The following is a 23060-nucleotide window of genomic DNA, read 5'->3' as shown; positions in this document are numbered from 1 at the left end:
TTTGTTGATATCCTCGAGCATAATGTAAAGGACACATGATTGTAGATATATATGGTTTTTCACTATATACCAAAAAGGAATTGAATAGGCCGTCGGGCCTGGTTTGTATTAGGTTCGACCGGAAGTTTACCAAATGCGCACATTCGAATAGCGATTGCGGGTTCCCATGTCATCCAAAAAAAAAAAAAAAAGAATTAAATAGGGAAATGGAAACGACAATTGTTTTTCGACTACATTCCATGCACCTCACTCAACATATATATCCATTATTCACTCTCTCCCTAATTTGTCTTTTTCTCACACCATAGACAAAGATTTATCGAAAGTTTGCTTGTTTATGAAGCAAATATGACATTTTGTTCTAGTTTATTTTTATTATTATTATTATTTTCTTTGCTACGTGCACACGGTTTCCAGTTTTGAGTCGAGCTAGCAAAAATAAATACTGTCAAAAAATTTGATTCGAGTATTAATGAATTTGGGCCAACAATTTAAGCTCGAGAGATTTTCGGGCCGAGCCATCTTGACAAGGAAAAATTCGAGCCATGCCTGGGCTTGTGTAATTTGGGCTGTGTTTGGTCCGACACAATTTAAGGTTAAATATACTTTTTAAATATATAATAAAGTTAAATTTTAGTTAAATATTTAATATTAAAATTTTTAATTATTAAATAATATATTATTTTATCATAATTACATTTATTAAAATTGTCATTCAAAAATATTTGTGTTTTCTTTTTTAGAAAAAAAAACTATATTTTCTATTTTTTCTTTATTCTAAAAAAATTATATTTTTATTAATTTTTCTTAAAACTCACGTGTTCAATCAAACGAACATCATTCAAAATATCGAAGAAAGTATCATTTAATGGGTCTACCCAACTTGATTTTAAAATGGGTCGGGCTAGCCCACGAAGAATTGAACCAACTGGAAATAAACTTGAGGGGCTAAACTGGAATTTAAAAATATGTACAAAAGATTTTCTTTTTATTATTTTTGGTTTGTTTCATTAAAAGAGAAAAAATTCAATCCGATGAGGGGCTAAAGGCTATCGTCCACAAGCAACTCCGATCGACAAACCGGACAACGATGATTAGCCCTCCGCCATTTCTTGAGGCAATATCGATGATAAACATGCCGACATGACGTCACCACAATTTCACATTCTTCCGGACTCATCTCTCCAAAACAAATATTACAAGTCTTATCGGAATCAAGAACCATCTCCGCCTCCACTTCCTCCATCAACGGCGGCGTCGCCACTTCATAGGCGGCGCCATCCTCAAATTCAAGCACATGGCGATGAGTGATTATTACAGGACAATGAACCTTAATCTCCTCGCAAAAACGCGGCATCGATTGCACGGCAATGTCGGCTTCCAACAACGCCCAGTCGACTAAACTCCGGCGCCTGTCGGAATTAAGCGGCCATTGTTCGAGCTGGTTTTCGAGCTTCTCCAGAGCTTCTTCCCCAAGATTATCTGCATCTATGGTGACACGTGTCGCCATCTCCGGACGAGCTTCCAGCCCTCGATAGATTGATCTTCTAGAACCTCGGATTAAAGCCCATCGATTTACATAAATCTTGCACGTGAATTTGAAGTTGATCATGACGGCTGCGGCGGCGGCGGCCGGCGGATCTCCGGCGGGAGTAGGCGTGTACTTATCTTGTTCATCGTTGCTGTCGAAGATTACAGACAGTCTGCAAGAAAACTGCTTTGCCATGTTAAAGATATTTCAAGAACTGTTAGGGTTTTCGAACAAGAAAGGTCTGTAATTACAACAATGGCGATGCTTGAATTTATTTATATGAAATTAATATTGCTTAATATAAATTTGGTAACTAAGTATATATTTGGAATGTAGTACTTATATTTTTCGATCTCCCCCTTCCCTCCTTCCATTCTTCTCTATAATTAAGATAACCTTTGATTGAACCACTCGTGTATTTGATTTGATTGGGGATTGGAATTTCAAATTAGAATAATTATTTAATATATAAATAAAAATATTGATGTTATTATTGTTATTTTTAAATGTGTATTTTATTTTTAATATAATGTAAATACATATTTATTAAAATTTTGGTTTATTTAAATATAAAGACAAAGGAAGTGTTTATTATTAATATCCCACGATCCAGAGACATACCAAATAGCAACAGAAAAACATGCATATAATAAGTAAGAGGACAACATAGAAACATTCTTACCTGGACGGGGTTTATGGTGATCAATAATGTCCGTGGCCTAGGTTGGTGACCTTCATTGCACTTTGAAGGGGTGTCTGCCTAAGGTTGGCCCAAAGTGGTCGAGCCTACGTCGTAATTTGTGACGGCGGGGGCCTGCGTTCACGTTGCCCCCTACCAATCATAGTCTGGAATTTTTTTGTGGTAGGTAAACTGAAAATTGGTATTAAATGGTTTAGAAATAATCCTTTGTTAATTAGGTCTCAATCTTCTTGATATTCTAATGATACATGGGTTATTGACTCACATTATATCAAATTAATTTTTTTAATGGAAAGGCCTATTTAGGCAGCTTGCTGTCTTGGCCTTTGTGTGTCGTTATTAAATTTGAAATGAAATATTGATTTGAATTTTTGTTTAAATAATATTTCAGTCGGATGTTTTAGGAGCAAAAATAATTTTTTTATTAAAAATTGTATTGAGTATATAGTGTTATTTCGGTTTGAGATCATAAGATGGACAAACACCTACTTTTAATATACACATTAAGCTACACTTTAAATATGTTTTGTTTATATTATATAACATAAATCATAGAATACTAATGGAGAAACCTATATTTTAATACGTCAATTATTTAAGATGAAAAGAGTATTTTATTTAAATATATTCTATTTTTTTTTTATATAATACTAATGGAGAAGCGTGTAACAAAGTGTTTGATGAAATACGAATCAAGTGGGTATGTAACTTGCAGAATTATTAATCTATCACCAAAGGGGTCTAATTTATTTTTTTCTTCAATCGGTGGTACAATATATAAATATAGAATAAAATATATTAAAATAATATTATTAATACTAATATAAATAAATTATTATTATTAATTATATAAAAATAAAAATACAATATCCTTTTATGTATTTATATTCTTAAATATGAATTAAAATTTTAATAAGATTGAATATTAATTATTTGGATAACAGCTATATCTTAAATTTTGAATTTTAAATAGTCAAACTATTTTTTTTTTTGGATTAATTGTGATATTTCAAACTTTAAATGAGGGTATTAAAAATAAAAATTTTTAACTAGTACCAAAATTATTAAATCATAATTTTCTTTTTTTATGAAATAAAAAAACATGAGTGGTAGATACCTTCACTCTCTCACATGTGGATCCACATTGACCAAAAAAAGTGGCTAAACAAAATCGTGCATATTTTAATCATCCTCTATTAACTACAATAACTTGCAAGAAACACACACAACAAGACCACTCTAGCAAACAAATCTTGTAAGAATGACCCTTGTAAATCACACAACCATATCCATATGCTCACACACAAACTCCTACTACAACCATGGTAGCACCAAATTTCCTCTCAAGAAGAAGAAGATGGTTGTTGTTTCTTGTTTAAGCCCGAAGCCCGCGAATTGGGCCCTTACTTTTCTTCCGATTTCGGCATCGGCTATTGGCTTCGATGAGAAGAGAGGAGACAGCGTCGACACCATTGACAGAACATTCGATTTCAAGGCTTATATGATTAGGAAGATGGAGAGTGTCGACAAAGCATTGAAAGCAGTGGTGAAAGTTCGCGAACCCGTCAAGATTCACGAGTCGATGAGGTATACTTTGTTTTCCGGTGGGAAGCGAGTGCGGCCGATTCTCTGCATCGCTTCTTGCGAGCTCTTTGGGGGACAAGAATCCACGGCCATGCCGGCAGCTTGTGCTTTGGAGATGATCCAAACCATGTCCCTTATGCACGATGACTTGCCGCACATCGACAACGATGTGGTGAGGCGGGGACAGGTGCGTATGATTTGATGACTAATTTATTTATTTATTTATTTATTATTATTATTATTATTATTATTTACACACACATGCATATCACGGGGAATCGGACATCAACCTCAAGCATGTTATGTTAAGAGAAGATTCAACTGTTCGAACTAATTTATTAAAATTTAAAGATTATTGCTAATCATTACTCTAAGAAATTTCGTTAGTTTCTTTCCAAAATTAGTTGAGAAATTAAATAGAGAAAGTTATATGATCATTTTGAAATAGAGAGAATAGGAAAATAGTACATATAACATATTTCATATATATGCTTAGATTAATGATAATATGTTTAATTTTTATTCAGAAATTAATAAACATAAAAATGACTTATGCTGAATTGTTACATTGGAGCAATCACCAGCATATAGGTACAACGAATTGGGGTGGTTTTGGAGGTTGGCTATGCTTATTGATTTCATTTTTGAATAATTGTTTTAACCTGCTGTATTCTGAGATAAAATAGTAAATTTTATAAAAAAAATATATAAAAATTATATAGTAGAAAAAATTAAATTATAAAAGACAGGTGATGGTGTTCACTTTGTATTTTTTTTATAAATGTGTTTTTATATTAAATATTAAGAATCGTGTCAATAATATTAAAAATTAATATTTATTATTAAATTATTAATTTTTGGGTAAATAAAATATATTATTATAGGAGGGGATTCTCGACGTCACCCCCTCCCTGCCCATCACACACCTATGTACACACAATGGGTCACGGAGGGTTTGGGGCTGATGATTCCTTCTTATATTTTATACTCTCTCCGTTCTCCTTTAAAGCCACGTTTACTTTTTGCATTATTTTACTTAATATTCAAAATATTATTATATTTGTATAATTTTTTGTATTAATGTTATTCTATTAGAATTATAAGACTTTTGCATTTTTTTCTTAATTTGTACTAAGTTTTGATATAATGATTAATATTCAAATATTAATACGCAAAACGTAAATGAGACTCTTAGAGCCGGACGAAGGTAGTATATTGTATTGATATATATTATATTTTTTTTATAATATTCATAAAGAGTCGTGTCATATCCAAAAATAAATTAGGTGAAGAAACCCTATATTTTTAATATATTTAGGATGTGTTTGTTTGAGGGATTTGTTTGGATTTCCACTATTCATTCTAATTTTTTCTTCCCAAAAATATCAAATCAAACACCTATTTTTTATTTTTTATATTATACTAAAAATCAATTTTACATTCAAAACATCACATCAACACCTATTTATATCACATTATACAACTATTCAAATTCAAAATTTTTACTATTCAAATCCCAACTCAAAATCCAAACCCTCAACCAAACACACCCTTTAATTTTTCCAATAGCCAGCTAACCACAAGGTATTCGGCGAGGGTGTGGCAGTTTTGGCCGGCGATACGCTCCTAGCCTTGGCCTTCGAGCACATGGCCGAGCACATGACCACTGCCACACAAGGCGTGACATTGGACCGCATTGTTTGGGCTATCGGCGAGCTAGCCACATCCGTCGGGGCAGATGGGCTAGTGGCCGGACAATTGTTGGACGTACGCTCGGAGGGGCTACAGGAAGTCGGGATAGAGCTTTTGGAGTTCATTCATGTCCACAAGACGGCTGCACTGATGGAGGCGTCGGTTGTTCTGGGAGCCATTCTTGGCGGTGGTGACAACGGAGAAATCGAGCAGCTGAGGAAGTTCGCGAGGGGCATCGGGCTTATGTACCAAGTGGTGGACGACATTCTTGGTGTGACCAAGTCTTCGGAGCAGCTGGGCAAGACTGCTGGCAAGGACTTGGCGGTCGACAAAATCACTTACCCGAAGCTTATGGGGGTCGAGAAATCGCGGGAGTTCGCAGAGGAGCTCCGGCGGTAAGCTCTTGAGCAGTTGGAGGGGTTCGACATTGTGAAGAAAGCTCCGTTGGTTGCTCTTGCAAATTACATTGCTTACAGAGAAACTTGATCCGTCTTGCCTGACCTATTTTATTTGTATAGTTTGTAGACTGTTAAGTTGAATTCAGAATTGTGCAAAATGCTTTGAAAAGTAACAATTGTCCAAAGATGATTTTCTTTGTTTATATGTCAAGTGTTATGTCATATTCTAATATATTCGTCCGTTATAATTATGTTAGATTTTTTTTTTTTTTTTGTCAGTTAAATTTATATATATTTTATTTATAATAAATAATTTTACTCACTTATAGTTTTACTTTTATATATTTTTATTTTGACAAATAAAATTTAATTTGCCACTATTTTTTTTACTTATCACATAACATTTTTTTTTTTTTATCAATTTCTAATAAATTTTTTTAATATTCTCATTTTACTTTTTAAAAAAATTGCAAAAAATATTCGAGGGCTATACCCATTATCACTTTTGTTCGCTGATAAAATATATAGCAAAAGTTGTTATTGCTGTCGTTTGGATCAACCACTCTTCAGCTTATTATGAATATTTATTATGTTAAAATATAAAATTAAAATTCTCTATTTCAATTATAAAAAATTTTAAATATTTATAATGACTTATAAATCATCTAAATAATTCAAAAATTTTATAAATCTCTTAAATAAAATAAATACAGTAAATATAATATATTTTCCAAATATTTCATCTGGATCCACTTTCGAAAAGAAAGATCCCCTGGGAGAAAAACGCGAAACTCCAGCCGCAAGCTGATGGTCCATCTTAAGGTTCTGGACAAAATTGGAGATAATGCCTACAAGATTCAAGTGCTTGATCACTATGGTGTCGCTAGTACTTTTAATGTGTCGGATCTTTCACCATACTTTGGCGAAATTCCTAATAAATATTTTTCTTTTCTTTTTTTTCATGATATGAGAACCCGTAAAACAAATTATACTAAATAAATCATGTGTGGCGGATGTCGCCACAGACAAGCTTCAGAAGCGTCGAGGTTTGAACCTATAATCTTACGATCACGAGTTTTTTTCTATACCATTAGGTCATCCTACAGCGGACCAATAATTTTGTATTCATTTCTCCCTCTCTTTTTTTTTCTTTTATTTTTGGTCATCGAATCGTTTTCTTGGCCGATTGTCGCTTTCATTGACACTTCTTTTAAGCAAAAATATGTATAAACTATAAACCTAAACTATAAACCATTAATTATATATAGCATTATTGATCTGTCTGTCACTATCAAAATGGATTGACCAGAAAAGTGGCTAGGGAATCGTGTATATTTTCACCAATCCTCTATTAATTATAATAACTTGATAGGAACACACACGACACGACCATTAGAGCAAATTAATCTTTTAATTAGAATGAGCCATGTGCATGACACCACCATATCCCTAAAGCTGTACTACAATCATGGCAGCAACAGATTTCCTGTCAAGAAGAAGATGGTTGTTGTTTCTTGTTTAAGCCCGAATCCCGAAAACCGGGCCCTTTCTTTTCTGCCGATTTCAGCATCAGCTGTTGGCTCCAATGAGCTGAGGCCCGGAGAAGACGGAAAGAGCAGCGGCGACACCATCGTCAGAACATTCGATTTCAAGGCTTATATGATTAGGAAGGTGGCGAGTGTCAACAAAGCACTGAAAGCCGCGGTGGAAGTGCTGGAACCCATAAAGATTCACGAGTCGATGAGGTATTCCCTGTTTGCTGGTGGGAAGCGAGTCGCGCCGATTCTGTGCATCGCTTCGTGCGAGCTCTTTGGCGGACAAGAATCCGCAGCCATGCCGGCAGCATGTGCTTTGGAGATGATACACACCATGTCCCTTATGCACGATGACTTGCCGTCCATTGACAACGATCCGTTGAGGCGAGGAAAGGTGAGGACGACGAAGATGATTTAATAACTAATCTATAAAAAAAATGTGAGTCTGTGTTTTTTATCATTTCAAATTCAAATCAATATTATTCATTCTATGCATTTTTCAATATAAGTTTCGTAAATTTTTTAATATTAGTATTATATTAAGATGCAGTAAAAAAAGACAAAAATACTCCTATTAGTATTGTATAATATAAAAGTAATAACATTTGTATAATATAGTGTAAATTGGAAGGATATTTATTATGTTAAGTAGGTAGTACAATTAGTAAATTAGGAAACGATAACTTTGTTTTGTGACGGACAAAAATGAAAAATAAAAACCTTTGGAGTATTGGTTTTTTTTTTATTTTTTATTTTTACAAATCATCATATCAAAATATTATTTAAACAAAAACTCAAATTAATATTTTATTTCAAATTAATTTCAAATTACAAACGGTCAATGTGTTATTATTGTATATGCTTGATTGTTGCTACCACAATCAAAATATTTTCTTTGCAAGGTTAGTTGAGAAATTAGATTAATTATGTTATCATTTTTAGGTAAGTTCGGATGTTGCATCGTATGATTATCCAAAGAGTGAGTTTATGATTGCCACTTCTATGACCTTGGAAAATCCAAACTCATTAAAGAAGCTTTCAACATAAATATATTTATTTATATATATAAAAATAGTTTATTTTTTGTTTTTGGTATTATTAATGATTTTTACATAAGGTATGAGCAAAGTGTCGTCAATATAAAAAATATTATTTTATTTTAAATTGTTGATTTTGTTACGAGTAGATAAAATATACTATTTTTATTCCTTAACAAATTATTCATTTTTCAATTTCGGTATATCTTATAAAAAAGTATATATATATATATATATTTAGTAATTATACTATCTTCGTAACATTACAAATATCCTTAAAATTTAAAATATATTACACAAATGTTATTAGCTTTGTATCCCACAATACTAATAAGGTTATTATAATAATTTATACTCTATTCCTACCACACATCAATATAATATTAATATACCTTAAACTCTCGGATACTTACTTCAGGGACATAGGGAGTATTATATATGACGACAGTTAGGGTGTTGATTGGATCAAATCAACGCTGTTTTGATTTGATCCGGTCAGCATCTTAATTCAAGGTAGTCAACACTCTAACTTAAGATAAACATTATATTGTGTCGTAAAGAAATATATGTTATGTAGCTTATATATTGTATCGTTGAATAAATATGTTAATTATTCTGAAATCAACAATATATTGTGATATACGAAATTGTATCATGTGCTATCATGCTGTCAAACATGTGTTGATTGCTTTGATAGAATGTGCTAGATGATTCAAATCAATATTAAACAAATTTGACTCTATCAACTTGAAAATTGGTCCGACTACATGTTGTCTGAGTATGTATATATTAAAAGCTATTCAATAAATGAGCACATTAAAAAAAGAACAAAAAAAGAAAGGGCAATTATTGGTGTTGAAATGTAACATTGTAGTAATAATCATCATGTAGATACAACGAATTAGTGTGCTATTTTGGAGTTTGGTTACCTGTTTATTGATTTAATTATTTGAATGTCATATTTTGTGAGATAAACAGTATAATTTTTTAAAGAAAATTATAAAAATTATATAGTAAAAAGAAAAAGAAAATTATAAAACGGCATAATATTTATATAATTTTTTATATTTTTATTTTTTCAATAGGCAGCGAACCACATTGTATTCGGCGAGCATGTGACAGTTTTGGCCGGCTATGCGCTTCTGGCCTTGGCCTTCGAGCACATAGCCACTGCCACACAAGGTGTGGCGCTGGACTGCATTTTGTGTGCTGTCGGCGAGCTAGCCAAGTCCGCCGGGGTAGAGGGGGTAGTGGCCGGACAAGCGGCGGACATATGCTCGGAGGGGCTACCGGAAGTCGGGATGGAACATTTGGAGTTCATTCACGTCCACAAGAGGGCGGCTCTGCTGGAGGCCTCGGCGGTGGTGGGAGCTGTTTTCGGCGGCGGGGACGAGGGAGAAATCGAGCAGCTGAGAAAGTTCGCAAGGGGCATCGGGCTTCTGTACCAAGTGGTGGACGACATTCTTGACGTGACCAAGTCTTCGGAGCAGCTGGGGAAGACTGCCGGAAAGGACTTGACGGCCGATAAAACCACTTACCCGAAGCTTATGGGGATCGAGAAATCGCGGGAGTTCGCAGAGGAGCTGCGGCGGGGAGCTCTCGAGCAGTTGGAGCGGTTCGACACTGTCAAGAAAGCTCCGTTGGTTGCTCTCGTAAACTACATTGCTTACAGAGAAAATTGATTTTCTCTTTTTCTATGTATTTAGCGTTCAGACAGGATCTCCCAAAGCATAGTTAACTCAAAGTAATTACAATTCTCTGTTAACGAAATAACGAAAAAAACCAAAACAATAAATAAGACAGGTATTGTTAATCCAATTCGGTCATAAATCAACATACATTTGGGGAATTCCGATCTAAATTAATTCAACCATAATCAATGGTGATTACAGGAAAAACAATATCCACATATTCCTTGAACTCATTTCCTCTACAATGCTAGTCTTGAAACACTTCCATAGATCCTAATTGTTACAAGTTCATATTATAACATCCATAGAGTAAGGTAGTTCAGAGCTGACCGTTTTCTCCAGTTTGATCTCGGATAACTCCGCCATCCAGCAACTACTCTGACGAGTTTAATTATTAAACACAAATTCAAAATATGAAGATAGAGTGAAACAAGAGTGAAAATACTGATAATAATTCCTCTCTAAATTTTTGTCTCTCAAATGTGTTCTACAACCTATTCTACCATGCTGAACATATATCATCAAAATTAATCTTGTGAAATCATACCATTAATTTCCTTTTGCACCAAAATAGTATAGATCTTTTTAAAAACTTATTACAACAGCATATGGTATTTTTCATTTAACAACATACATTTTATGTTGAGAGTATAGATATTTATATAAACTTATTACAGTGGTATTTTCATTTAACAACATACATTTTATGTTTGAGATCAATTATACATATACTGTGTATATTGTTATATTATTATATTAATATATATCTCCTATAGTTTTTATTTATTTTACTCACTATTTATATTTATTGGTTGTTAGTAATTATGTGATAGGGGGAGGATTTAAATCCCAAACAGTTCCAAAGCAAAATCTTGGTGGGTTGACCAAAAGAGTGCCTTACAAAGTGGTATAATCAAACATATGTACAGCTATATTCCTTAAGATTTAAGTATAATTATATACATATATATTTCTCAAAATAAAAAATCAAATATATATCAAACATATGTAAAGCTACATTCCTAAGATTTGAGTATGATTATATACACATATATTTCTCAAATAAAAACTCAAATTGAATATTTAATTTGGATTTAATAAAAACAATCATTCATTAAAAAATATCATATTAATCATATTTTTATTGCATTAAATATCATTATTTTAATTAAATTTATGCTTCCTTGGTTTCAATCCAAATATATTGTTTAGATTTTATACTAAATTAAAAAATAATAATATTATGGTTGTATGAGGTGAATTTGTAACATTTGGTTTCAGCCTCCGCCACAGGTTCACTTGCCGCACATGATTCATCCACACATGATTCACCTAATATTACTTATCTTGTTGAATCTAATTTGCAGGTTCGATTGTACCTAATTTGCAGGTATCAGATTCAATCGGAGATTTACTCGACAAATGGTGGATGGGGTTCCACGCTATCAAAAATATAATAGATAAATAAATAAATAATACACACCTTGAAAGCCTATAACCTGCTGAGCTCCCCCCCACTATTTAAATTAAAATCGCAGGGAAGAACATACACGACACGACAATTCTAGCAAACAAATCTTGTAAGAATGAACCTTCTAAATCACACAACCATATCCATATGCTCCCACACAAGCTCCTGCTACAACCATGGCAGCAGCTGTAGATTTCCTCTCAAGATCAAGAAGAAGATGGTTGTTGTTTCTTGTTTAAGCCCGAAGCCCGCAAATTGGGCCCTTTCTTTTCTTTCAATTTCGGCATCGGTTGTTTCTTACATGGAGAAGAGAGAAAACAGAAAAATCCGCAGCTTCGAAACCATTACTTCTACCTTCGATTTCGATGATTACATGATGGGAAAGGCGTCGCGTATCGACAAGGCGTTGGAAGAGGCGGTGGCCCTACGGGAGCCCGTCAAGATTCACGAGTCGATGAGGTATTCTCTCCTCGGAGGTACCGGGAAACGAGTGAGGCCGGTTTTGTGCATTGCTTCGTGCGAGCTATTGGGCGGACAAGAATTCACGGCCATGCCAGCGGCGTGCGCGGTGGAGATGATTCACACCATGTCCCTAATGCACGATGACTTGCCGTGGATGGATGACGACGGATTCAGGCGGGGAAAGGTCTAAACTGATCTTACTGTTTTCAATAAAAATATATGATCAAGCGAAGAAAGATTTGAATCGATATTATTGTTTTCAATAAAAATATATTATTTTGTCTTCAAACTACATCAACCAAATGCACCATTAGTGTTTTTTTTTTTTTTTTTTTCTCTTTAATATTGTTTAATAGAATAGTTATTATGTAGGATGCGGATCTAATTTGATGCTATCAATCTATAGAGATGGTAACATAGCATGGTGTGTTTGTTTTTATATTTAAATAATTGTTTAATGAAATAATATTTATATTATATTTTGTTCATATATTTTGAATATAGATTGTCATTTTGTTGAATTTTCACGGGTCTCGCTGTCCGTCATTTTTTGAATTTTCACGGGTTTCACTGTCCAATCAGCGAGTCGGGGGTCAAGGGAGTGAAATCCTCCTTGCCTCCACATCATATGACCTGACGGTATACAGTATTGAGCTTTTGAATTCGTATTGAACTGAGCTCATCTGATGCATTATATTATTTTATTTAAATAGATTAGAAATATAAAATCTGTAATATATGACTCGTAGTCCTCAATAAATTTGTTTTTTGTTTCTATCTATGTCATTTTGCATTTATTTATATTTAATTTCTCCCATAGGCTGCCAACCACAAAGTATTCGGCGAGGAAGTTGCCGTCATAGCCGGAGATGCCCTTCTGGCCTTCGCCTTCGAGTATCTAATCACCGCCACACAAGGCGTAGCTGCGAAGTGCATTTTACGAGCCGTCGACGAGCTAGCCAAGTACTTTGGGGTCGAGGGGGTAGTGGCCGGGCAAGCGGCGGACATATGCTCGGAGGGGCTACCGGAAGTCGGGATGGAGCATTTGGAGTTCATTCACGTCCACAAGACGGCGGCTCTGTTGGAGGCCTCGGTGGTGCTCGGAGCCATTCTCGGCGGCGGAAATGATGGCGAAATTGAGCGGCTGAGGAAGTTCGCGAGGAGCATCGGGCTTCTGTTCCAAGTGGTGGATGACATTCTTGATGTGACCAAGTCCTCGCAGCAGCTGGGGAAGACTGCCGGAAAGGACTTGGCGGCCGACAAAACCACTTACCCGAAGCTTATGGGGGTCGAGAAATCGCGGGAGTTCGCAGAGGAGCTCCGGCGGGGAGCTCTCGAGCAGTTGGAAGGGTTCAACACCGTCAAGAAAGCTCCGTTGGTTGCTCTGGCGAATTACATTGCTTACAGAGAAAATTGATTCGTTCTTCGTGAAATTGTAAAAATCTTAAGAAAACGTACACAAAAAGCAATGATTTAGTCGTTAAATTCGATCATAATAAATCTGATATTTACATTAGATGGTTGAAATGACCGTCTCATCGTTAAAAAGCTAATGCAACAGAAACACAAACCCTATATAAAAGCATAATGCTTACCTAAACTCATTCTGTTTGCTTAAATGTGAAGAGGTCATTCTTGAAGGGCCTATTAATTTAGGGTAGGCTATACATCATGGGATATTGCGTGGATCCAATAAATTAGTTAGCATATGATTAATTTAAGTACTAGATTAGATGGGCTTTTTATTTCCATTTGTTTAATTATATAGTTGTTATATATATATATATATATTTTATAAAGATTATATTAGTATTTATTTTAATAAAATATTGTGTTAAAGTATTATTTAAATACAAAATATAAATATAAAACACAAATAGTGACTACATGCAAAGCCATGGTTAAAATATTATTGCTATTCATGTGTTGCTTGCGGTGGAAATTTTAGGATTTTATTTTGTGTTTTGATTTTTTGAATTTTAGTTTGAAAATAGTTTAGACGTAAGTATATTATGAGAGGAAAAATATATAAATATTTTTGTAGGAGTCGTAAGATTGTATAATAAATAAGTGAAAAATATAAACAAAATCTTATTAGAAAAATAATTTTATTTTGTTTTTAGTTAATACTGTCCAACGTACTAACCTGATTTTATTTATTTATTTATAGGACCGGCGAACTATAAATTGATGTGATATAAAATTTTGCCAAGGCATAATGTGGGAATCTTATTATTTAAATCTTGACGAAGATGTACGATAAGTCATTACGGCTTAGAGCATCTCCAACCATGCTCCATATCTGGCGTGTCAACACTATTTTTGCCACCGAGCTGCAACACCATCGCTATTTTTTTTTTTAAAAAAAAAAAAAATTACTGTAACAATTGCATATTTGAAATTAAAACTAGATAAATGGAGATGATGGGTTGGAAATGGCTTTGTAGAGGTCATTAAATGCATAAATTGTTAGGATCATTATAATTGAACACCTCCATGAATTCAATATTATCATGTTACAGTTCACCTCCGTTAATATTAACTTTAATAATGATGAGAAGATCTTAATTTTGCTATTAAATCTTCCAAAATTTTCTATGTCCCAATGCTTATATAGTGCAAAAGAGATTATTACTAACAATGATCGCATTGTAAGTATGCAACAATAATAAAATATTCCCGTAAAAAAATATAAAATCGGGTTGGATTTATTTGATCCACAATAAATTGGATCGGGCTGGCCCGATATGGCCAACTCTGATTTGAATTTTAATTTTGAACATATATTTGGTGGTACGATTTAAATATAAAATTTAATTTGACTTAATATAATAAATAAAAATAAATATTTGACGTTATATTAAAAATAATAATAAATTAAAATAATAAAATACAAAACCAAATTAAACACACCCCTTATCTCGTTCGACAGAAACAAAACAGACCCAATCTGCAAATCGCAGCCTCGAAGAAGACCCATCTTCTTCTAATATTCAAACACATCGGCGATTCAACGACAAGGCCGGCCGGCCGCCCCCACCTCGATTACCGCCATTGGAGTTCCGCGTTTCGATTATTATTATGTCATCGGCCCCCCTTGAGATCGAAGCCCGTCAGCTCAGCCTGCCGAACCACCTCCACACCTTTTCGCCGCAGATTTCTTGCCTTCTATACGACCCAATTTCCAGCGCCTTAGCCCTCCGCCATTCCGACTCCTCCTTCTCTCTCTACCCTTCCTTTACCCCTCTCTCTCTCTCATCCTTTCCGCGTCCCGGATCCCTAGTCCCCTCCCCGACCTCCGCCGCCGCCTTCCTCCACCTCCGGACTGCCGCAAACCCGACGACTACCACCGTATTCGTCACTTCTTCCCCTCTCCTCCGTCCCTCCCCGTCCACGCTCATCCGTTTCCACGTTCTGCGCGGCGGTCGTTTTGTCGGAGCCAGAGTTGTTTCGAGCCACAGGGACTTGGAGTTCGACGGGACCAAGTCCGGGGTCGTATTTAAGGTCAGTCATGGGGTCTCGGTGAAACTGTCCGGGGGGATTAATGTGTTCTCGTTGTATTCGGTTTCGAATTCGAAGATTTGGGTTTTTGCCGTGAGATCGGTCGGAGATGATTTGAAGCTCATGAAGTGTGCCGTGATCGATTGCTGCTTCCCTGTGTTTGCAATTAGGGTTTTGTTTGGGTTCTTGACTCTTGGAGAGGAGAATGGAGTTAGATTTTTCCCTCTTCGCCGCCTGCTCAAAGGAAATCATAAATTGGAGAAGAAAATAAACGGTAAGAAAATCAATTCCAGACGCGGTTCGACCAATGCAATTGATCTTGCAATGGCTGAAAAAAAATCAGATTCTTCTGGTGAGTTTGTGGCTTCTCTTATTGGCCTTTAAAGTTCTTGTTTTTCATCCACCCTGAGCTTACAATTTGTTCACAATCTTTTAAATTGACGTGTTTGATTATATGTAGCGCCTAAACTTATATGAATTTAGTGATGTATTGATCTTGAAATTTTGTAGCAGCTAATTTGTGCAATCGTGATTTTCAGAGAAGTTAAGGTGTGCGAAAATAAGACAAGATTCAAAAGATGTTGGTGCATTTTTCGTAACTTTTGATAAGAATGCAGACAATTCGACGAATGGGAAACTAGTGAAGACAATTTCTATCCAGGCATTATCTCCTAGTTGCTTTGTGGTGTTGGATTCAGATGGAGATGTACACCATTTATGCATATCTCATTCTGTTCAAGGGTTAGAAACCTCCTGCACCGTGAGGCGGCTAACTCGAACCATGAAAGCTGCAGAGATCGCAGTTTTTCATGATGTCTCTGCAGGTGTGCTGTACTTCGCTGTTGTTCCAGATTTCTTCCAATTACTGATTTTTGTTTATATCATGTGAAGTTTTGAACACTTTAAGTGGTTGAGTTTAACTGACAACATAGTTCATGTCATCCATGGCTAAAGTTTCTTGATATCAATCTGCAGTGATGCAATTTATATGGATGTCTGATGGATGCCATACCGTGCATGTGACGGCAGTCTCTGAAGCTGATGTTTCTTCTGACAAAATCGATAATAAGGAAACCAATGAAAACCTCCTACAAACTTCAGGTTTGTCTTGCCATTTTCTATTCTAATATGAACTAACAAGTAATTTAATGTGTTTGTTAGTTAGTTCATCTAGTTCAGAATGAGAAAAATTGATCTGATTTTCAGCTGCCTCCAATTTTCTTTTATGTTGATATATGATCGTTGAACGCTTCACTCTGTCAAATTGATTCCGTTTTTTTCTTTAGATGATTACTTAATACTTTTGAATGCTTTTAGTACTTGGCCATCAATTCACACATTTGTTCTGTCATTGTGATACGTACTCTACTCTCGTTGTTAACATATTTAGAGGAAACCTTTACTTTATTCCTATTTCGAATGTCTCCTACAAGTTTCTGACCATTTATGTCCTCCCTCATCTCATCAATGTAAAACAAATTGCTAGCAAATACCTGTACGACAGATACAAGTGGGCAAAGTGGATTTTTGTATATCTGGAAAATTCATTTCAAATGTTCGTATTGGTGTTACCACCTATGGTGTTATATATAGATATATATATATATGTTAGTATGTATGCTCTCACTCTGGTGATGTGCGGTGGTTGTAAAGGGGCCTTCATTATGATTGTAGGAGATACGTACGAAGAGTGAATATATGATTCTTGTCTATTTAGACTAGCAGTGGGGAGAGTGGAAATAAGAAATCTAATTGCAAGTATATAAACCTTTTTTGGTGTAAAACGTCTACATCAATCTGATTTCATTCGAGGCATTATCTCCATTATTGGTGTGCTTTATATCCTTGGATTTAGAAGCCCTTTAAGATTACAAAATCGTACCCTGTAAAACATAATGTCGACATTATTTACTCTTTTGTTACTGTTAAAGGCAGGAATGTATTCCCTGCTAGTTACACAGATAATATTTACTGTCTTGTGAACTCAACTGAATCGTTGCACCTTTTATATTCCCTGCTAGTTAAACAGACAATTTTTACGAGCGAAAAGATCCAAGATGTTGTGCCTTTGGCTGCTAATTCTGTGCTGATTCTCGGACAAGGTATGCCTATCTCGCCGTCCTTCTCTGTGTATTTGGGCCTGGAAAAGTATATTACAAGTCTATTTCGGAATTTTCATACTCTGGTATGCCATTTTGCTTTAAGAAGCAATAGAGCACATGATTCTTCTTTTACATTAGGATACTAGTTTGAATCAATAGTATATATCATTTATACACATTCTCACTGCGAGTTTATTCAGTTTTCATATTGAATTTTTAAGCATTTAGCCGAATGGTTTTTGGTACTGGTAGGTTTATCCACATTGACAGGTACTCTTGCTTTTTATTTTCAGGAAATTTGTTTGCATATGCGATTTTGTAATCTTACCTGATATTTATTTTCCGAAGCTGGTAAGTTTGCTGCATTTTAAAGCCGTCTCTGTTCCTCTCATGCACTAATAAAATCTCCACCATTGTAACTGAGGGATGCATCTTTTTTCTCAGGATATTAAAAGGTGGAACTGTTGAATGATATTTGTCCCACGAACCGACTGGTCGACAAAATTGTTGTGATCGTAAGTTTTGATTTTGTTATGTGATCTCACCTGTGCTGCTATGTTACTCAATGCTGCCCTTTCCATTCAGAAAGTTACAGAGATCGTGATTAGTATATCCGTTGGTGGTTGATCATCGTGTTCTTCATTTTGCAGCCCTCTCTGCCATAGAAAAGTTGGTTATGATCTCGGGCAGGACCATATCTGACTTGTGGAGAGACAGGTACGTATTCCTCGAGCTTATCTTCCTTCATTACTACAAGAATGAGTAACCTGGTCATTGAAATCTTGTTATAGAAATGGAAGGATTTCTGATAGGTTCTATGAGAAGAGACGATTGCAAAACGCAAAACTGGCAAAAGACCTCTGAGGAGAGTAGGTAACTGTAGTAGAGAATAAGGAAGAAGGCGATGGATGTTGGACTGTTGAGTTATTTGCATAACAAAAATGTTTCTCTTCTTTTGAAAATGAATATTATATATCTATATATGAAGATGAGAGTAGTTAGAAACGGAAACAATTTCATATATAAAAATTTTATACATTTACAACAAAGGTTTTGATATTGTTAAATGTTAATATAATATAATGGTATTTGTAAAAAATATATTTTTAATGTTAAGTACAATGAAGCAAATTGCTAAAGGTAAATGTGATCTTTAGGAAACAAAGGTAATATGATTTTATTTTATAAAAATTATGTACAATTATTATTAATTTTTTTCTTTTTTTTTTCTTAAAAAAAAAGCATATCCTAAACATTTCTTTCCTCTTTTGCAAAAATATGAAAGCAATTTTTGTGTGTGTTTAATTGTCAGGTTCTACCTTTGTTTTTACTATTTTAATTTTTTTTTTTTTAAAATATATCAAATTAAACATTCAATTTTTATTTATTTTATTATATTAAAATTTAATTTTATATTCAAAACAACTATTTTAATTCAAAATTTTATTGTTTTCTTTTATTTTTTTATTATCTATTTCTTAGGGCCTATTTCTACTGTTTGCACACTATTTTCTTCCAAACCGGGTCATCTGCTGAAAATGGCCGCTTATTCATTTATTTATTTTTTAAATATTTTTTTTTCAAATATTATATTTATTTAATATTTATAATAATTATAGGGTAAAAAAAATATATACAATATATGTCATTTTGTAAAGTATAAATTTTTTTATAATACAAATAAACAAAATTTTAAATATATATATATGTTGGGTATAATATAAATTCATAATCAAATCATACAATATAAATTTCATCAATTAAATTTAATGCACATTTATATTATTTTATTCATTGTCTATGAAATCAATACACATCAAAACTCTCAAAATTCCAACCAAAACCAAACAAAAAGAAAAAATAACAAAATTCAAACTCATTACAAAATTCAAATAAAAATTAAATTCAAACTCAAATTCCCCCAAACCCTTCTAAAAAAAAACACACCCTTAGTGTTTATAGAAAATATTATTCCATCTGTCCATTAAATTTATTCTTACTTTTTTATCCATACGTTAAATTTAGCATATTATTAATCAAATTTAGCATATTATTAATTTTGATAAAGTAAAATAAAATAACTCGTCAATCCTAGATATAATGGAATATTTGTTTTCGCAAATTGAGTGTTTGGTATAGAGTGAGTAACTAATAATTTTTATTCTATATTTGTTTATAATTCATGTTGTTATATTTATTATTTATATATATTTAATTTTTTAATTCATAATTTTACTATCACGAGTCCACTTTCATATGATGACGTCATCCCTGCTCATCAATCTTCAGTAAAGAGTACGAGGTAGTCTCGGCGCCACCAGAACACGAAGCGGTGTAGCTTTGTGGTTCGTCCCGCCGCCAGTCTCCGCCATGTCCACCATCTCATCATCGGAAATTCTCGCCACCTCGAAAGCCTGCAGCACCCTCGCTGACACGAAATGCAGCATATGCAACCCAAGGGTGTAGCCGGGGCAGCTTCTCCGACCGGCGCCGAACGGGATCATCTCGAAGTCCTGTCCGCTTCTGACATCCACATTCCCATGAGCTCCTCCATTAGTAAGAAATCTCTCCGGTCTGAACTCCGACGCATCGTCCGACCACACCTCCGGATCCCGATGAAGCTTCCAGAGATTCACGGTCACCCACGTCCCTTTGGGGATTTCGTATCCTCCCAGAATGCAATCTTGAGTGAATTCTCGTGGGCCCCCTAGAGGCCCCACTGGGTAGAGACGTAGTGTCTCTTTGACGATGGCCTGGAGGTATACGAGGTTGTGGATGTCGGATTCTTTCACTAGCCTTTCTCTTCCCACGTTTTTGTCCAGTTCTTGTTGAGCTTTGATCAGGACGTGTCGATTGTTTAGCAGAAGGGACATCATCCATGTTAGCATTACTGAAGAGGTTTCTGTACCCCCCAGAATCATTCCCTGTATCAGTATTTGATGAAATGTTTTCAGAAAAAAAATATATCACTGTTGATAAATAGAAGTATATATATATATAAGAATTGAGATTTTTGAAAATTCTAAAAGTATCTATAAATAATTTAATGGATGAGGAATTTAATTTCATCAATATTGGTTTTTACTCAAAATATTTTTGATCATTTTTTGTCTTCCAATTGAAATAGGGTTTACTCAACAAGGTTGTACGGAGCTTGGGCCAGTTGGTTACTGCATGAGTTGCCCTTACGTCTACCTCATCAATTTATGTTGGATATAGTGAAAGGACAAAATGATGAAAAAAAAGGTATTTTTTGGATAAGATCAGTTTTGATTTAAATTTAATTTTATGGAACTAAAATTAATTCAAAATAGGATCAATAATAAAAATATATATATATGTATATTATATTATTATGCCTGGCACGTGGATTTGATGACTGTGTCAACGTCAAATGCGCCGGCAAACTGATGCGACGGGTCTCCGGCGATCGACACCAGCACGTCCATGAGATCCTGCTCCTTATCCCCGCCGGAAACTTTCTTCCGACGGTGCTCCTCCAGCCATCGGCCAACAATTCCGTTAAATTCCGCGGCGGTTTCCTTCATCCTCTTCTCATACCCGCCAAAATCGAACCACCCAAGCCAAGGCACGGCGTCAGCCGCCACAAACTTCCCCAGAAAGTAGAAGAAACCCTCTATAACCCTCCGGCACCGGACCATCTCCTCTCCGGCGGCGGCGGTGCCGCCGCAGAGCCTTTTCCCGACCACCATTTTCAGAATCACATTAAAATTAAGCTCCACAAACCACTCTTTCATGTCCACCATCACCCACCCCGACTCACCCTTCTTCCCCTCCCAACGGTCGAAAATCTCCTTAACGGCTCGCGCCGTCTCCGAGGCGCAGACGTGGCTCAGCAGCTGGACGCGGCGGCTCGACAGGAGCTCGAGGGAGACGAGCCGGCGCAGGTCTCTCCAGTAGGGGCCGTAGGGGGCGAAGCCGAACATGGCGAAGTTATTGGTCAGGTGCCGGACGGCTCTCGTCTTCACTCGGCTCGCGACGGCGGCGTCGCAGGAGGTGAAAAGTTCCTTGGCGATTCTCCAGCTGCTCACCACCGCGGCTCGGCGGCGCGGCCCCAGCCGGATCGTGAATATCGGGCCGTGTTTGTCTGCCAGCGCCGCCAAGCTTACGTGAGTCGTCCGGCGGCGGCTTCCCATCAGGAGATGGATATGTCCGAGAATCGGACGCGCGCCGCCGGCTTCAGGTGGGAGTTTTTCTTTCGGCGCGCCGAGAATCTTCCAACGGTAATAATGAAGGAGGAGGAAAAAAAGAGTAGCTGTTACGTAGATGGCTGAGCTGAATTCCATAGCCGATATTGTTGATTAACATTAAAAATGTAATTGCTGTATCTTTCCATATATAGTAAGAGATGTGGCGAATGGTAGCCACTTAGCACGCTAGCAAACTTTGCACGATGGGAATGGGTCGGGTTCGAGATTTGACCCGAATACACCTTCTTTGACTATATTTGGATCCAATTATATTCGGACTCGATCCGAACTATACCTAATAAAACCCATTAGACTCGACGGACCAAAAAGCTATTATAATTCTTAAGTTTAAATTTAAAATTGAATTCGAACTCAAATCCAATATATATTAGAATTTACATATTTTATTTTAAAGTATAATAAATTAATTAAACTAAATAAATATTTTTAATATAATTATATTATTAGAAATTATTTTTTTCCATACATATAATTAATATATTAATCGTGTGTGTATGTATATTTATACTCCCATACGTGTAGAGGTAGGGGACAGGCAAGGGAGGGACAGATGATCGCCTTCCATTTAACCCACCCATCACCGGGTACCATGCTAGGCGGGGCTACCTATGATCTTTTTAGTAATAATAAAAATATATATATTAAATAAATATTTTTATGCATAGTAAATAAAATTTTTAATATTTAATATTGAAAAATAGTTTTAAAAATATTTTAGGGTGTTTTCACTTTGCATTTTAAGATGAGTACATCTTTTTGTTAGTTATGAAAATTTATATTTCGAATATAAAAAATTAGTACTCCCTCCATCCCATATATTATGAGTCTATTATTGTAGATACGAAAATTTAGGTAAAGTGTGATTAGTGAGTAATTAAAAAATGTATTAATAAAAATAATTATCGTATAATAAAAATAATTGTGGATTAAGATTAAGATAACTAAATAGTTTAATTAAGATTAAAAAAATTATAAAATTTAAAATGAGATTAAAGTGTATAATTATATTTCCAAAAAAGGAATGGACAAATTATGTGGGATTGACGAAAATAAAAAATAGGGACAAATTATGTGGGACGGAGGGAGTATTTTATATTGAATTAATATTTTTTTAAGTGATAATA

At 35.0% G+C, this 23060-nt stretch overlaps 5 protein-coding genes and 1 non-coding gene across 6 annotated transcripts; 5 read left to right on the top strand and 1 right to left on the bottom strand.

The window, feature by feature from the left end:
- Nucleotides 1-2205: 2205 nt before the first annotated feature.
- LOC127258649 (U1 spliceosomal RNA) lies at nt 2206-2366 on the top strand. The gene has a single exon (XR_007840344.1). It is a non-coding gene; the product is annotated as a U1 spliceosomal RNA (small nuclear RNA).
- A 1111-nt stretch (nt 2367-3477) lies between these two features.
- On the top strand, nt 3478-6139 carry LOC127257844 (geranylgeranyl pyrophosphate synthase, chloroplastic-like). The gene is made up of 2 exons (XM_051284338.1): nt 3478-4002; nt 5385-6139. The coding sequence occupies exons 1-2, from the start codon at nt 3493-3495 to the stop codon at nt 5904-5906; spliced, it is 1032 nt and encodes a 343-aa protein (XP_051140295.1). The 5' UTR covers nt 3478-3492; the 3' UTR covers nt 5907-6139.
- A 1167-nt stretch (nt 6140-7306) lies between these two features.
- On the top strand, nt 7307-10309 carry LOC127258620 (geranylgeranyl pyrophosphate synthase, chloroplastic-like). Its single transcript, XM_051285543.1, has 2 exons — nt 7307-7834; nt 9563-10309. Exons 1-2 carry the CDS (start codon nt 7325-7327, stop codon nt 10157-10159), a joined length of 1107 nt encoding a protein of 368 aa, XP_051141500.1. The 5' UTR covers nt 7307-7324; the 3' UTR covers nt 10160-10309.
- A 1421-nt stretch (nt 10310-11730) lies between these two features.
- LOC127258619 (geranylgeranyl pyrophosphate synthase, chloroplastic-like) lies at nt 11731-13586 on the top strand. Its single transcript, XM_051285542.1, has 2 exons — nt 11731-12285; nt 12922-13586. Exons 1-2 carry the CDS (start codon nt 11755-11757, stop codon nt 13516-13518), a joined length of 1128 nt encoding a protein of 375 aa, XP_051141499.1. The 5' UTR covers nt 11731-11754; the 3' UTR covers nt 13519-13586.
- Nucleotides 13587-15030: 1444 nt separating this feature from the next.
- On the top strand, nt 15031-18587 carry LOC127258169 (uncharacterized). Its single transcript, XM_051284898.1, has 7 exons — nt 15031-15954; nt 16142-16426; nt 16578-16703; nt 17624-17704; nt 17998-18055; nt 18149-18219; nt 18355-18587. The coding sequence occupies exons 1-5, from the start codon at nt 15183-15185 to the stop codon at nt 18024-18026; spliced, it is 1293 nt and encodes a 430-aa protein (XP_051140855.1). The 5' UTR covers nt 15031-15182; the 3' UTR covers nt 18027-18055; nt 18149-18219; nt 18355-18587.
- An 880-nt stretch (nt 18588-19467) lies between these two features.
- LOC127258168 (cytochrome P450 CYP82D47-like) lies at nt 19468-22251 on the bottom strand. The gene is made up of 2 exons (XM_051284897.1): nt 21064-22251; nt 19468-20628 (listed from the first exon to the last, which is right to left on the bottom strand). Exons 1-2 carry the CDS (start codon nt 22009-22011, stop codon nt 19990-19992), a joined length of 1587 nt encoding a protein of 528 aa, XP_051140854.1. The 5' UTR covers nt 22012-22251; the 3' UTR covers nt 19468-19989.
- Between the last annotated feature and the right edge of the window lie 809 nt (nt 22252-23060).

The sequence above is a fragment of the Andrographis paniculata genome, unplaced genomic scaffold, assembly GCF_009805555.1.
Source record: "Andrographis paniculata isolate CXL003 unplaced genomic scaffold, ASM980555v1 Contig59END, whole genome shotgun sequence".
NCBI classification, from domain to species: Eukaryota; Viridiplantae; Streptophyta; class Magnoliopsida; order Lamiales; family Acanthaceae; genus Andrographis; species Andrographis paniculata.
This window is presented reverse-complemented; position numbering and strand designations above follow the sequence as displayed.